The sequence below is a fragment of the Triturus cristatus genome, chromosome 1_2 (assembly GCF_964204655.1).
Source record: "Triturus cristatus chromosome 1_2, aTriCri1.1, whole genome shotgun sequence".
Classification (NCBI taxonomy): Eukaryota; Metazoa; Chordata; class Amphibia; order Caudata; family Salamandridae; genus Triturus; species Triturus cristatus.
In genome coordinates this window covers 293788223-293801019 of record NC_140580.1, presented here as the reverse complement: position 1 = coordinate 293801019, position 12797 = coordinate 293788223, and the positions used below count along the sequence as shown (strand labels likewise).

The 12797-nt window shown below is 46.7% G+C and overlaps 1 protein-coding gene across 6 annotated transcripts in view; it reads right to left on the bottom strand.

The window, feature by feature from the left end:
• Window positions 1–12797, bottom strand: part of ECD (ecdysoneless cell cycle regulator) — a 444921-nt gene that overhangs the window by 116513 nt on the left and 315611 nt on the right. For all 6 annotated transcript variants that reach the window (XM_085603785.1, XM_085603784.1, XM_085603781.1 and 3 more), the window contains one exon: window positions 1927–2110. In XM_085603785.1, coding sequence (XP_085459911.1) covers window positions 1927–2110 — 184 coding nt within the window. The remainder of the gene's footprint in view (window positions 1–1926; window positions 2111–12797) is intronic.

Here is a 12797-nt window from a genome sequence, read left to right as displayed (position 1 = left end):
AATTAGGCTGTATCCTTCCATTCTAAGAGAACATACAATCTTTCTCTTTCCCCATGATGTAGATTTTTGAGTGAAACCAAAATCTCTCCACCTCGTGGGGATAGAAAGCCCACTAGTATCAGCGAAGTTGAAAAAAAATGGAATAGGGAATAAGGTAGGGGCTGGCAACATGACAATCCTTACATAATAGCCCCATCACTTTTGGTTTTGTTCTGAACACTTTCACCGCTATTACTCTAAAACTGGTCATTATGACTGTTGTGCAAAACTGGGTATAAAAAAACTTCTAAACTGGCCTGACCCGGAGTTTTTGTGCTCCATTTAGGATGTGACAAAAATGGGATATAACAGACACAACTATGCTTTAAGCCAGTTTTGCACGTATATTTCGGCCTCATGTCACCACAAGTTAATTGCTAGTAGTAAGTTGTACCAGAAATTGTGACTGAGGTGGTACTATTTACACTCGCCTCGTCATGCCTCCAGCTATAAAAACGTCTCGTTTTTGCAGCTGTGCCCACCTCTATATGATGCGCAACTATATGGCAATAAATATCAGTTTACCCAATTCTGGCAACAGTTATTCAGTTACGGGATGTCAGTTACATTTGGCTCAGAACTCACACATGTAGCATTAGAAACACAACCCTTAACTTGGTCTTCATTCTATAAAAGTTGCATCACAATCTATGAATCATCTCAGAACTGTTTGCCCACTTCATTTTACTGAAATGGCTCTTACTCGAGTATTTATCTTTCTGAACTCCACTCACCCTACAAGACCTCTCTAAAGCTTTTCACATTGTTGTCCACAAGAGCGCAAAATAATAATAAACTAATCACTTCCCTACAATTGGCAAGGACATTTTTTGAAATGGCTTGCCTCTGACCTCTCAAAGTGCACTTTCTTGGTTTCCTGGTGCTCCGCCTCCCCACCACCAATAGTCCCCCAAGTTTTATCGTGGGATCCTTCCATTCTCCCTATACACCACATCCCATTGTAGCATCTTTTTTTGTAGCTTGAAATATCTCTACACATAAGATACACTAATATTATATATATTACACACTTTTCTTCAGACAACAATAACTAATCGCTTCATAGGCCATGGCATGCATGGCTTTCAAATTGCTTATGCTCAGCTTGTCATATCTACAGGTACTTACGGCCAGCATCTGCTCCAGCTACTCTTACGCCTGCCTATCCACCATGATCCCTCTCCACTGGAAAGAAAGTAATTCATTCTAAAGGACCCTTTAACCATTACAGGCATGTACCCACACACACTTCAGTAAATCCTGGACCCAATATGAGCCTCTAGCATTAGTTGATAAATCTCTAGAGAGAACCTTACCTTACTTTCTATCCTGAATCGTCACACCATGTTCCAGCACAAACTCTTCACTCAGTTCAGCTTGCTCAACATGCAAAAGTTATCTGGTAAAAATTCCAGACTGAAGTAATTAGAATTTCTAAAAGTCTTCTACGTACCAGTCTCCTGATCCAGCCCCAGGCCACAACCTGCCTTCCACACGTGTGAGACTAATACAAATGACCCATTTTTTTCATTTTATTTTGAACAAATACATGAACACCCCTTGCCAACAGGTTACCATTGTTTTTCATAGTGTTGTGGTTAATATAAATAATGTACATTCTACACATTACTTTTACATCTCAGTTCTTGCGATACCCACCTTTTTGATATAACCAAACCACATTTCGACTAACTAACCAATTGACAACAATGTAGTGCATGTGGTACAAAGAGTAAATACATAATTGAAAACAAAAAGATGATAGCATATGATTTTAAAACACAAAAACACCATTTGTATCCCATGGCAGCAGATAAGTTTCATTTCCACAGCCTCTGACAGTCACTGCATGTATGCAAACAACTGAATGGCACAGAAGAGGTTTACCGTGGCAGTTCTGCTCCTTCATGTGTAGACACCTTTGATATAAATGCCTTCATGCTTTCTGTAACTTCTGACAAATCATACTTCTGCTCTTCCTCACTGGCAGTAGGAGCGGAATCTTTCATACCGGCTGCATCCTGTAAAATCCTCTCCAGTTCATCTGGAGATAACTCCAACCAGCTATCATCTGAAAGAGGACACATTCTTTTGTTTGTACTAAGTGTGTGTCTTGAACACAGCTCTGTTTAAGGTGGTACACACAATGTGCCCAGGCCAGTATTCTCCTAAGGCTAGTGTTCTCTCTCTGATTCCAGTTTACATTTCCGTTTAACATTTCAGATTAGTTGTACTAATTCCAACATCTTATTGCATTCATTTTCCATCACATCCGAGCAACCATCTTGATGGTTTAATAACTGTAATAATTTCTAATTTTGTATTGAGTTTTCTTGTTTTTATTTCAAACAAAAAAAAGTAAATCTTCCTAGTCTTTAAGACCTCTTAGTGTGGTTCTGTCCAATAAATGTATTCAAAAGGTTGCCCTTCGTGAGAGAAGTAATTTACAATCTTCCTGTCTCCTCAAAATCTTCACTTGCTCCACTGAAAAACGACATGTAATAGTGCAAGAAAGTGGCCATTCATATTGAAACGTCATGACAAGGGGGATTTTTGATAATTATTCTGTGTGTTCATGATAAAAAGAAGTAAGTGATGCGTGACAAAATCCTTGATCTTGTAGCATTTTTAAAAATAAGGGCGGTGTATTACATTCACCTGAACTAAACTGTTGCGGTGACCATGGTTCAAACAGGGAAAAGTACAATCCTTTATTGCCATAATAGCCAGTTAACTATCTCGTAACAATTCTCTTCCTGCCCTAATTAGTATATTTTTCTGGTTTAAAGGATAAACAAACAAGCATTAGTGGTACTCAAAAAAGTAGTGCTGTCTAGCATGCATTCATGTGTTGTATGCTATTCTCTTTATTTTTTTGATCGTTGTAGCTCACTAAGTTTTTTCACTTAGAATTATACAACATTTTCATGATCATTTAGTTTGGAAAAATGAGGTTAAATCTCCTAAGGCTTACTAATGCTTGCTATTCTGAAATAATCCTTATAGAGCTTAGCATTTAAGTGGAAATCTTCTTTCGATTGGATCAGTGAAAATGCTGGTGATGGAGACACACATTGCTCTCTGTGGGTTGTACATAAACGTTTGTAATAAATATATAGCATATTCGAATACCTGAAACGTGCTGGTGGAGATCCTACTTTAATGGTAAACATTATTCAGTGATGCAGCTGATTCAAACACTCACTGGATTCCAGTAACTCAGCTTAACTGTCTTTCCAAATTTCTTCTATGAAATCAATTTTGTAGTTTAGCAAAATAATGCTAGCAATCTACTAAGCATTTACCAATAAGTTGTTTGCATTCAAACTTTTACATGAATATATTTGCATATGACAGGACAGCTTCAGAACACATTGCAGACCTCTTCAACTGCAGGCAATGGATTTAACTAAATCTGAAAAAATTATAATGTAATATTATACAACGTTTCTGCAGCTGAAAAATGATTGGCACATTATCTTTTTGTAATAAAAGTATTCAATGCTGTCTATACATTCCTCGTGAACAGTGGATGCATATAAAAAACAAGCATTTGCAATACAATCGGTCTCGCATTTACGAGAGTTTGAGCTATTGGCATTGTAAACGACAATGCCTTTTATTTATGTGTTGTTTTTAACCCCTTCAGTGCCACGCCCTTTCCCCCTCCTGTGCCGGGCGTTGCATACGCGGGCGGGGTTCATGACGAGATAGTCTCGTCATGGGCACAGCGCGACCGTGCTCCATGACGAGACTATCTCGTCATGGGCACAGAAGAGGTTAAAACAGATAAATAAAAGGCATTATCATTTCCAATCAATAGAGGCTGCTACCGGGAATCAGTAGTGGGGCGGGCGGGGTTAATAAAAAAGAGAGAGAAACAAAAAAACGACCAAAAAAATAAAAGTTACCTTACCGGCGGCTGTATCTCCTCCATCCTTCTTGCAGACACCGGAGCAGGAAGCACCCAGGCTTCCAGACTTCTCTAGTCAATCACGACGCTGCTGATAGCAGCGTGGTGATTCATCTGAGCACCAGAGCTCGGCGCTCAGATGGAAAATGGAAGGCTGGGCATGTTCCTCACCAGGTTGTGTATTACAGCCTTTTGGGGAACATGCACTGTTTGACCGGCCCAAGACGGCCGGCCAAGCAGTCATGCAGACTTGAGGAGTGCCCCCACTTCTCCCCTGCTCTGTGGGCAGCCCAGCCCAGCCCTGCCCCGCACCTGGAGATCGCTAGGGAAAAATAAAATGATAATAACCTGCTGTTATTATCAATTTATTTTTCTTGAAGGGCGACGCTCCACAGCCACTGTTTATACAATGTCAATAGCTTAAACTCTTGCATATGCGAGACCTATTGCATTGCAAAAGCGTTTGTGCTATAGAAATGAAAGAAAAAGCGTTAGGAGAGAGCGTGTCCTGCCAGCAACAGCAGGCAGGACAAAGGTATTTGAGAAAAGAGCGCTCGGAGGCTGTAAATAAAGTCTACCTAGTAACAACACACATAACAGGGGGTGTCGCCATGGGAGGTCACAAAATGAGACAGGGTGGTACTAAGGCAGGACTACTAAGCCTATTGACCAATGAACACCCACAGTTTACAGAGGACAATGGCACAAGCCAATGAAAAATATGGGCGGAGAGTGGGCGAACCTTCAAGTACCTACCTGAATACAGCATGCCGCCCAGGCTCGATCTAAAAACATGTAGCTCAGAAATATTTTTGTTGAGTGCATTTGGTAATCTAATTGGAAAAACATAACTGCCCTTTCTTGTTGAAAGGCAACGTTATTCCTTCATTATATCCGTTAATTCTAGACTCAGCACAGGCGTGGTGGAGTCCCTCCTGGAATTTTAAGGCCTGGCAGAAGAATACAATGAAACATTTCAAGACATGGGCTGTTGTCTTTTGGGGAAACACTCAATCTTCTCCCACTTATATGTATTCTGCACCCCTGGAGGAAATTATTCTGGTTAACTAGATCTCTGAGAAGTCATTGGATCATTGGAGTGGGAACAGTGTCTGATTTGTGAAGGTGGTGGCACCGGCCCTTACTTTTTTTTGTCAAACATATTTTTATTAGATTTGTACCAAAAAGAACAGCATACGTCAATGCTAACAAGTCACCCCTCGCAGGGGGAACGCGGAGTTCAACCAGACTGTGAGAAGCGAAGAACACTGAACGTTCCTTGTAAACCCAACCCCAAAAGCGATGGTTAGCTAAAGAAGGGTTACAGTTTCTTACATATATGGAGCGTGGGTGAACCATATAAGATCAGTCAGTGATAGCCAACATAACATTGTGCGTCCCATCTTCCATTTGCGAAGGAAAGCCTAATAGTGCCCTCATTCGGAGGAAATCACTTGAATAGCGAACACACATGCAAGAAAAAACCCCATCCCCCCTTCTCAGCCCCTTTGTGATAGCCTCGCTCAGTTTTTTACTGACAAAATTGAGACTATCATCAATAATCTGGCAACGTCCCCGTCATCCACTCTTCCCACCCTCCCTGAAATCAATCCCACTATTCCTGAATCTCTGAGGTCAGCCTGTCCTCCCACGAATAAACTACTGGCTTTCCCTCTTATTTCTCATACAGAATTTGAAATAGTCGCACAGGGCATCACTTCCGGATCCCCCCTTGACCCTCTGCCTCCGAAAATATGGAAAACTTGTGGGCACGAACTGTTTCACACTCTCCGGATGATTTGTAATCAATCCCTGAGCTGCGGCGTCGTTCCCCGCTCCTGGAAGCAAGCGCTTATAACCCCGCTGCTAAAGAAACCCACGCTAAACCCAGATTGTCTGTCCAATTTCCGCCCCATATCACTCCTGCCTTTCCCGGTGAAGGTGCTCGAACGCTGGGTCAGTAAATGCCTCTCAACCCATCTCGAGCAGCACCATTTTCTGGACGAATTCCAATTTGGGTTTCGCCCAGCCCATGGCACTGAAACCGCGGTGCTCACGGCCATGGAGGAGCTTCGAATGCGCGCAGACAGGGGCCAAGCCGTGGCCCTGATTTTACTTGACCTGTCTGCCGCATTCGATACTGTCAATCATAGGATCCTGCTCGAGCGGTTGAGAGAGGCAGGGATCGACGGCACGGCCCTGATCTGGTTTCACTCCTACCTTAGTGACAGAAAACAGGCCGTTTCCCTCCCCCCTTTCCAATCGGTCTTCTCCCCGGTCCCTCACGGTGTTCCCCAGGGTTCCTCTATCAGTCCGATTCTTTTTAATGTTTACTTAAAACCTCTGGTCACGTTAATCAAATCGCATAACATGACCACAGTAAACTATGCGGACGATACCCAGCTCCTTCTCTCTTGGGAAGGCGAAGACTCCATCCCCTTGCAAGCTTTCCATGACTGTCTACGAGACACGGCAAGCTGGTTGCACCGGAACTCACTTCAGTTCAACTCCTCGAAAACCGAGGTGATGTTCTGCCCTGCGAGTCGCATACCCCGCCCTCTGCCTGCTGAGTTCTGGCCCCCGGAAAACTCCAACAACCCCCCACCAGTTACCACTGTTCGCAACCTGGGCGTCATGTTAAACCATCAATTGAGCATGGAAACGCAGGTCTCAAGAACAGTCGCTACTTGCTCTGGCCTTATGCGCTCACTGCGCAAAGTCTTGCCTCTACTTCCACCCTCCGTCAGGTGTACTATTCTCAGTCGCCTTGACTACTGCAACGCCCTGTTGCTTGAATCTCCTGCGACACTACTGGACAGACTCCAACGAGTCCAGTCGGCAGCAGCCAAACTGGCTCTTAGATGGACCAGGAGATCCTCGGCCACCGCCGCACTGGCCGAGCTGCATTGGCTGCCTTTGAGGCAACGCATTGCCTTCAAGGCCCTCTGCCTGGTCTTCAAGGCACTACATGGAGTAGGACCAAGACCTCTTCAACGTCTGTTCTCCTGGTACACCCCCACCAGGACACTCAGGTCCACAACTGCCTGCCTTGCGAGAGTGCCCAGATGTAAGAAGGCCAGGATGGGAGGAAGATCGTTCAGAGTAGCTGCAGCCAAGCTATGGAACAGTCTACCTGTCGACATTCGCCAAATCTCTCATCTCCTCCCATTCAGGAAACGAATCAAAACATGGCTCTTTCCTCCACCCCTATAAAAATTCGGCCAGCCCAGTTCACCCCCGTCAATAAACCACAGGAGTAGCTACCAGCGCCAGGATACCTGCCAGGTGACAGTCGCGCTTTATAAATATTTTAAATAAATAAATAAATAAAGAATAGTCTACAACCAGGGGGAAACGAAAACAGAAAATAAGGAGAACCCCTCCCTCCCCAACAATGGCGGCGGTGGTGGTCAAACAACAATTCTGCCTAAAGGCACGTATGTCAATTTATAATTGAATAAGATGAAGAGCTCTAATGGATGAGGGGCATACAGCAGATGGTAGACCCCGGGAGAGGAAGGCACTAGGGGTCCCCACTTGAATTCAAAGTCCTTAAAATTGTCCCGGAAGATGTCCGACATTCTTTCCAAACTAAGTCGTTTCCATAATCGGGAGCGCCAAAGGGAAATCGCTGGCGCCTCCTTTCTCTTCCAGGCGGCTGCCAGGGTCACCTTCGCCGCTCCTATACACAACCACATAATTGTTTTGCCTGCTCGAGTCTGATGCTCTGGCGCAGGGTCCTGAAGTCCCAAGAGGACCCCTGCCATGGTGGTCGGGACAGGGTATCCTAGCATATCTTTGATGTGCGCAAGTATCTCTTCCCAGAAGGGGCGGATAGTCGGGCAGTCCTGCCAAATGTGTTGGAAATCTCCCAACAAGCCACATCCTCTCCAGCATCTGTCAGAGGTAGCGGGAAATATTTGCTTAAGCCTAGAGGGATGGAGGGTACCAGTCCATCATAGTCTTAAGATGGGCCTCCCGCAGTTCAGAGGAATGATTGAGTCGTGTAATATCTGTCCATAGGTGTTCCCATGCAACGTCAGAGATACCCCGTTGTAAGATTCCGTCACACATCGTCATATAACGTGGTCTCGGGGAAGGTGTAGTGGCGAGGAGAAAGTTGTATATAAACAAAATCGTCCCTCTCATACTCGAGGTCTTAGTGAGGAAGGCTTCAAACTTCGTGAGAGGGCTGATAGCCGCTTCACGTACTTGCGGCGTAAGAGCCCAATGCATCAATTGGGTGTAATGGTAGTGCTCCGTATCTCCTACACCATAATCTCGCTGGCAGTTAGTGAAGGTGAGTGGGTCCGAGTTGTCAAACAGGTGGGTCAAAGCTAGGCAACCTCCCTCCCTCCAAGCATCGAAAGGTCCCTCCTGAATACCCGGTAGGAATGCTGGGTTAAAATGTTGTGGCTTGAATGGTGAAGGGAAAGAAGTCCATCTGTCTTCTCCTGCCACCGTGTCCCATACCTTCAGTGTGGTGCATGTGGGTGTCGCAATGTAAGCATTCTTGGATATAAAATTTTTAGGGCGCCAGACCAGATAGATCCCAGATAGTCCTCCCAGTCACACTGTGGTCCATATGGAGTCAATGTTTGTCGGATTCCCTTTATGACTATTCAACCAAAACTCTTAACTGTGCTGCTTTATAGTATAGCTGCATGTCTGGGAGGCACACTCCACCCTCCGCGCGGGAGCGCCGCAGCAGTGAGAATGAGAAACGGGCCCGTCCACCTTGCCAAATGAAATGTAGGATCATAATTTTAACTCGGCAGAAGAAGTCTCTCTCCAGTTCTATGGGCAACGCCTGGAATGGATATAGGAGCTTAGGAAGGAGTGTCATTTTAACTGCATGTATCCGTCTGAGCCACGATAAGAAGAAGAGGGGTTTCCATTTTGTGAGTTCTGTCTGGATACGCGTGAGAATGGGAGGAAAATTAGCTGCATAAAGCCGTTCTACCTTCGGTGTCAACTGGACTCCCAGATATTGTATGGAGGAGGAGGCCCAGGAGAGGGGGCTAAGATGTTGGAGCCTGCGTACTTCCGCCTGCGGTAATGTGAGGTTGAGAATATAGGAGTTACTAACATTTATTTTAAAGCCTGCGACTGATTCATAATGTTCAAGCTCCTTATGCAAAGCTTGGAGAGATGAGGCCAGATCAGATAGAGATAGGAGAACATCGTCCGCAAATAAGGACATTTTATGGGGTTCCCCAGTGAATGGTATTCCCTGTATAATAGGATTAGCTCTAATTGCCATTGCCAGGGGCTCAATGCTAAGGGCAAAGAGCAGGGGCGAGAGAGGACACCCCTCCCTAGTGCCTCTGGAGTGGAAGGAGGAGGATGAGCGTACCCCGTTGACCACCACTCTAGAGCGAGGTTGCAGGTAATTAGCTCGAATCATAGTTAAAAATTTAGAGGAGACGCCGAATGCCTTAAGAGTGTAGAACAGGAACGCCCAATCGACACAATAAAATGCTTTCTCCATGTCCAGGCCCACCAAGACAGCGGGTATTTGACATCTGTTGGCTTTCTCAATGAGGTGGATAATTCTACAAGTGTTATCGTGAGTTTGGCAGCCTTTAATGAACCCAGATTGATCAGGGTGTATGAGGTCAGGCATGAGGTCGTTCAAACGTCTGGCTATAATGGAGGAATACAATTTAGCGTCTAAGTTTAGTAGCGCGATAGGGCGATATGAGGCGCAGAATTGGGGATCTTTCCCGGGCTTCGGGATCACCAAGATCATGGCCTCGGTCATAGATACAGTGGACTTACCATCCTCGGCCATCTTATTGTAGAGCCGCATGAGATAAGGGTAGATATCGGGGGCAAAGGTCTTATAGGAAGGAGCAGAATACCCATCCGGGCCTGGGGATTTGTGGGGTTTAAGGGCTTTAATAGTAAGAATGACCTCTTCCTGGGTAATGGGCGCGGAAAGTAACTCATTCCATTCGTTGGAGACCTGAGGTAGGGGCAACGCCCGGAGATATTCCTGTTGGACAGCCGACTCCAAGTCGTCTCTAGAGTAAAGAGCTTCATAGAATGAGCCAAATAATTCGGCTTTGTCTTCATCCCTGTGTGTAACCTCCCGGGATGAATCCTGAATTCCGCCTATGTATTCCCTCTCCCGTTTATCTGTAAGTTGCCTAGCTAAGTGTTTGCCGATTTTGTTACCCTGGGAGTAAGATAAGTGGCGGAGTTTAAGGAGTGTGAACTCTGCTCTGTTGTTGTATATAGCACAAAGCTTGCCGCGGAGAGCTGTCAGATTACGAAGAGTTTGCCAAGTGGGATGCAGTTTGTGGGCGCTTTCGACGGAGGTCAGTTCCTGCTCCAATCTCTCTAGCGCGCTGAATATTCAGCGCTGAGTTAAGGGCAATACATTTCCCCCGAAAGACTGCTTTGAATGCGTCCCAGGTGGTAAACTCCGACGTATCGTCAGGCTTATTGACTTCAAAGAATTCCCTAATGGTTTAGCACAGGATGCTTTTTCACGCATCAGCGCAGCCGAAAAGTACCACCTGGGAGTGGTCAGAGCATCCCCCCACCAGGACAAGCAGACAGAGATCAAGCTATGGTCGTACACTGAGAGAGGGAATATCTTGGCTCCCTGAAGGCCGCCCAACAGGGATTGACTGAAAAATATAATCCAACCTGGAGTAAGTATGATGCACATGAGAATAAAAGGTATAGTCTTGGGTGAGGGGATAGAGAGTACGCCATGAATCTACCAATCCCAAGTCAAGGATTCCCTGTTGGATATCAGTTGAAAAGGAACCCCATTCTGTTCTCTGTGAGTGGGTGCTGCCTAGTTCCCTTTGCCATGTCAAGTTAAAGTCGCCCATGAGGATAATCTGGCCCTCAACAAAGTCCAGCAATTTCCCCAGTAATGTGTGTAGGAATGGTGTCTGCCTAGAGTTGGGCGCATATGTCGCTACAAAGGTACAAGTTTTACCTCTCAAACGCCCCTTCACCATAATCCATCGCCCATCTTTGTCGCCAAGAACATCTAGGGGCTGAAATTGTATAGAAGAGCGAGACAGAAGAGCCACTCCTCTATGCTTTGTGAGAGCCGAAGATCTATAGATTAATGGGTATTGTTTGTGTCTAAGGCGTGTATCTTCAGCTCTAGCGAGGTGTGTCTCCTGCAACGCCACTACATCCAAATGATGATCTATAATATATTTCCATACCTGTTGGCACTTTTGAGGGGAGTTTAGTCCTTTGACATTCCAGGATCCAATGATGAGCGTCATACTGTCAGTGGGAAATATGTCTACTCTTTAAAAGGCCCTCCATTCCAAGTATGTGTCTTGCCCCCTCCCATCCCGTGAGAGGCCTGTGCTGCCCACTCATAACTGCCATTGGTGCATAAATGTCAGAAAATTCATTAGAGCTACAGGTTAAAAAGCCACCACCATAGCCCACTCCACTCCCCCCCCAATTCCCCAACACGACAAAAACAAACATAAATGGAAATGCGATTCCAAGAATTGCTAACAGCGTTCCGATTGGGAGTGCAGAACCCCCACGGATACCAGGGGGGGACAACGGGTCCGAGGTCCTCGTCCACGCCCACCCAAGCACCAAGCTCCTGTGAAAAACACTTTACAACTCCTAAATGCGACTGACAAACAGTAACTAGCACAGGACCCCCGTATAAACAATTTACATACGGATCGCCTACACAGAAGAATAAAGCAAGATGCATGCCATGGCGAATATAAAGAAGCCTAATGCCCTTATGGAACCAGCGTACATCCTAGGGCAGTAGTAAAAAAAAACAAGGTAAAGGCACTGGTCGTACATATGAAGGGAAGGCAGACCCTGGTAGCTTCGAGCCTCCCCCGGACACTAGGGGCCTCAGGAGTAAAGCCCTAGGAAAGTCTCGGTGGCCAAAAATCCTTGCATAGTAGCCAGAGGTCACCTGGTGGCCTTGCACTCCTCCCCAGTCGACTACTGCAACAGGAAGAGAGGATTTGTGGTGTTACGGGACCCCTTTCAAGTGCAGAGGTTAAACAGGCTAATGTCTCAGAAGCGGGACTCAGAAGTTCAGCGGTGGCCCCTACGTGTACCCATTGACCACCCAGAGACTGATGGTGGCCCTCGAGAATGGTCCCTGTTAGGCTCTGAAATCAATGCGCCTCGTTGGAGCCTCAACCGGCTCTGAGCACCAGACAATGCCCCCTCAATACATGCGCGGAGTCCCCCAGCCCTTTGTACTCACCGGGCTGCTCTCCGGGGACTCCCGCGTCGTCTCCTCTCTCGGCGGACGATGGACGCCGAGGCTTCTCTGCAACGCGGAGGGGCAGGCACCGACAATGTGCATTGCGCCCCCTCCGCACCAGCTCCGGCCGCACTTCTCCTCTCTCTGCTCCGGGAAGCGTGGGGTAGGCTCCCGTCCGCTTCCCTCCACCAACGTACGGCCTCGTTGTCCCGCCCACCACCAGGCGTGACTTCTTTCCGCTTCCGGGTCGCTGCAGGCAGCACGGCGGCCCGGCTTCTCGGCGGCAGTACGGGGTAGGCTCCCGCAACGTAATCAGACAATAAGCGGGGTGGGCACCCGCCAACGATCACTCAATGCGGGGTGGGCACCCGCGGTCGTCCTCACGGCCAAAGGCACGCAAACAAGCGGGGTAGGCACCCGCTATGGCAATAACAGCGCCGGGTGGGCCCCGGCTTCCAGAATTAAAGCGCTCACAGCGCTATGAAGCCAAACAGCGCGCCCAGCGCTATAAAGTCAAAAGAGCGCTCCCAGGAGCTTAGGAATAGCAAGTCCAGCCAAAAGTCTCTCAAGAGCAGGGGGGGGCAAAGACTGGGCCCAGAGCCAGCTCACAGGGCC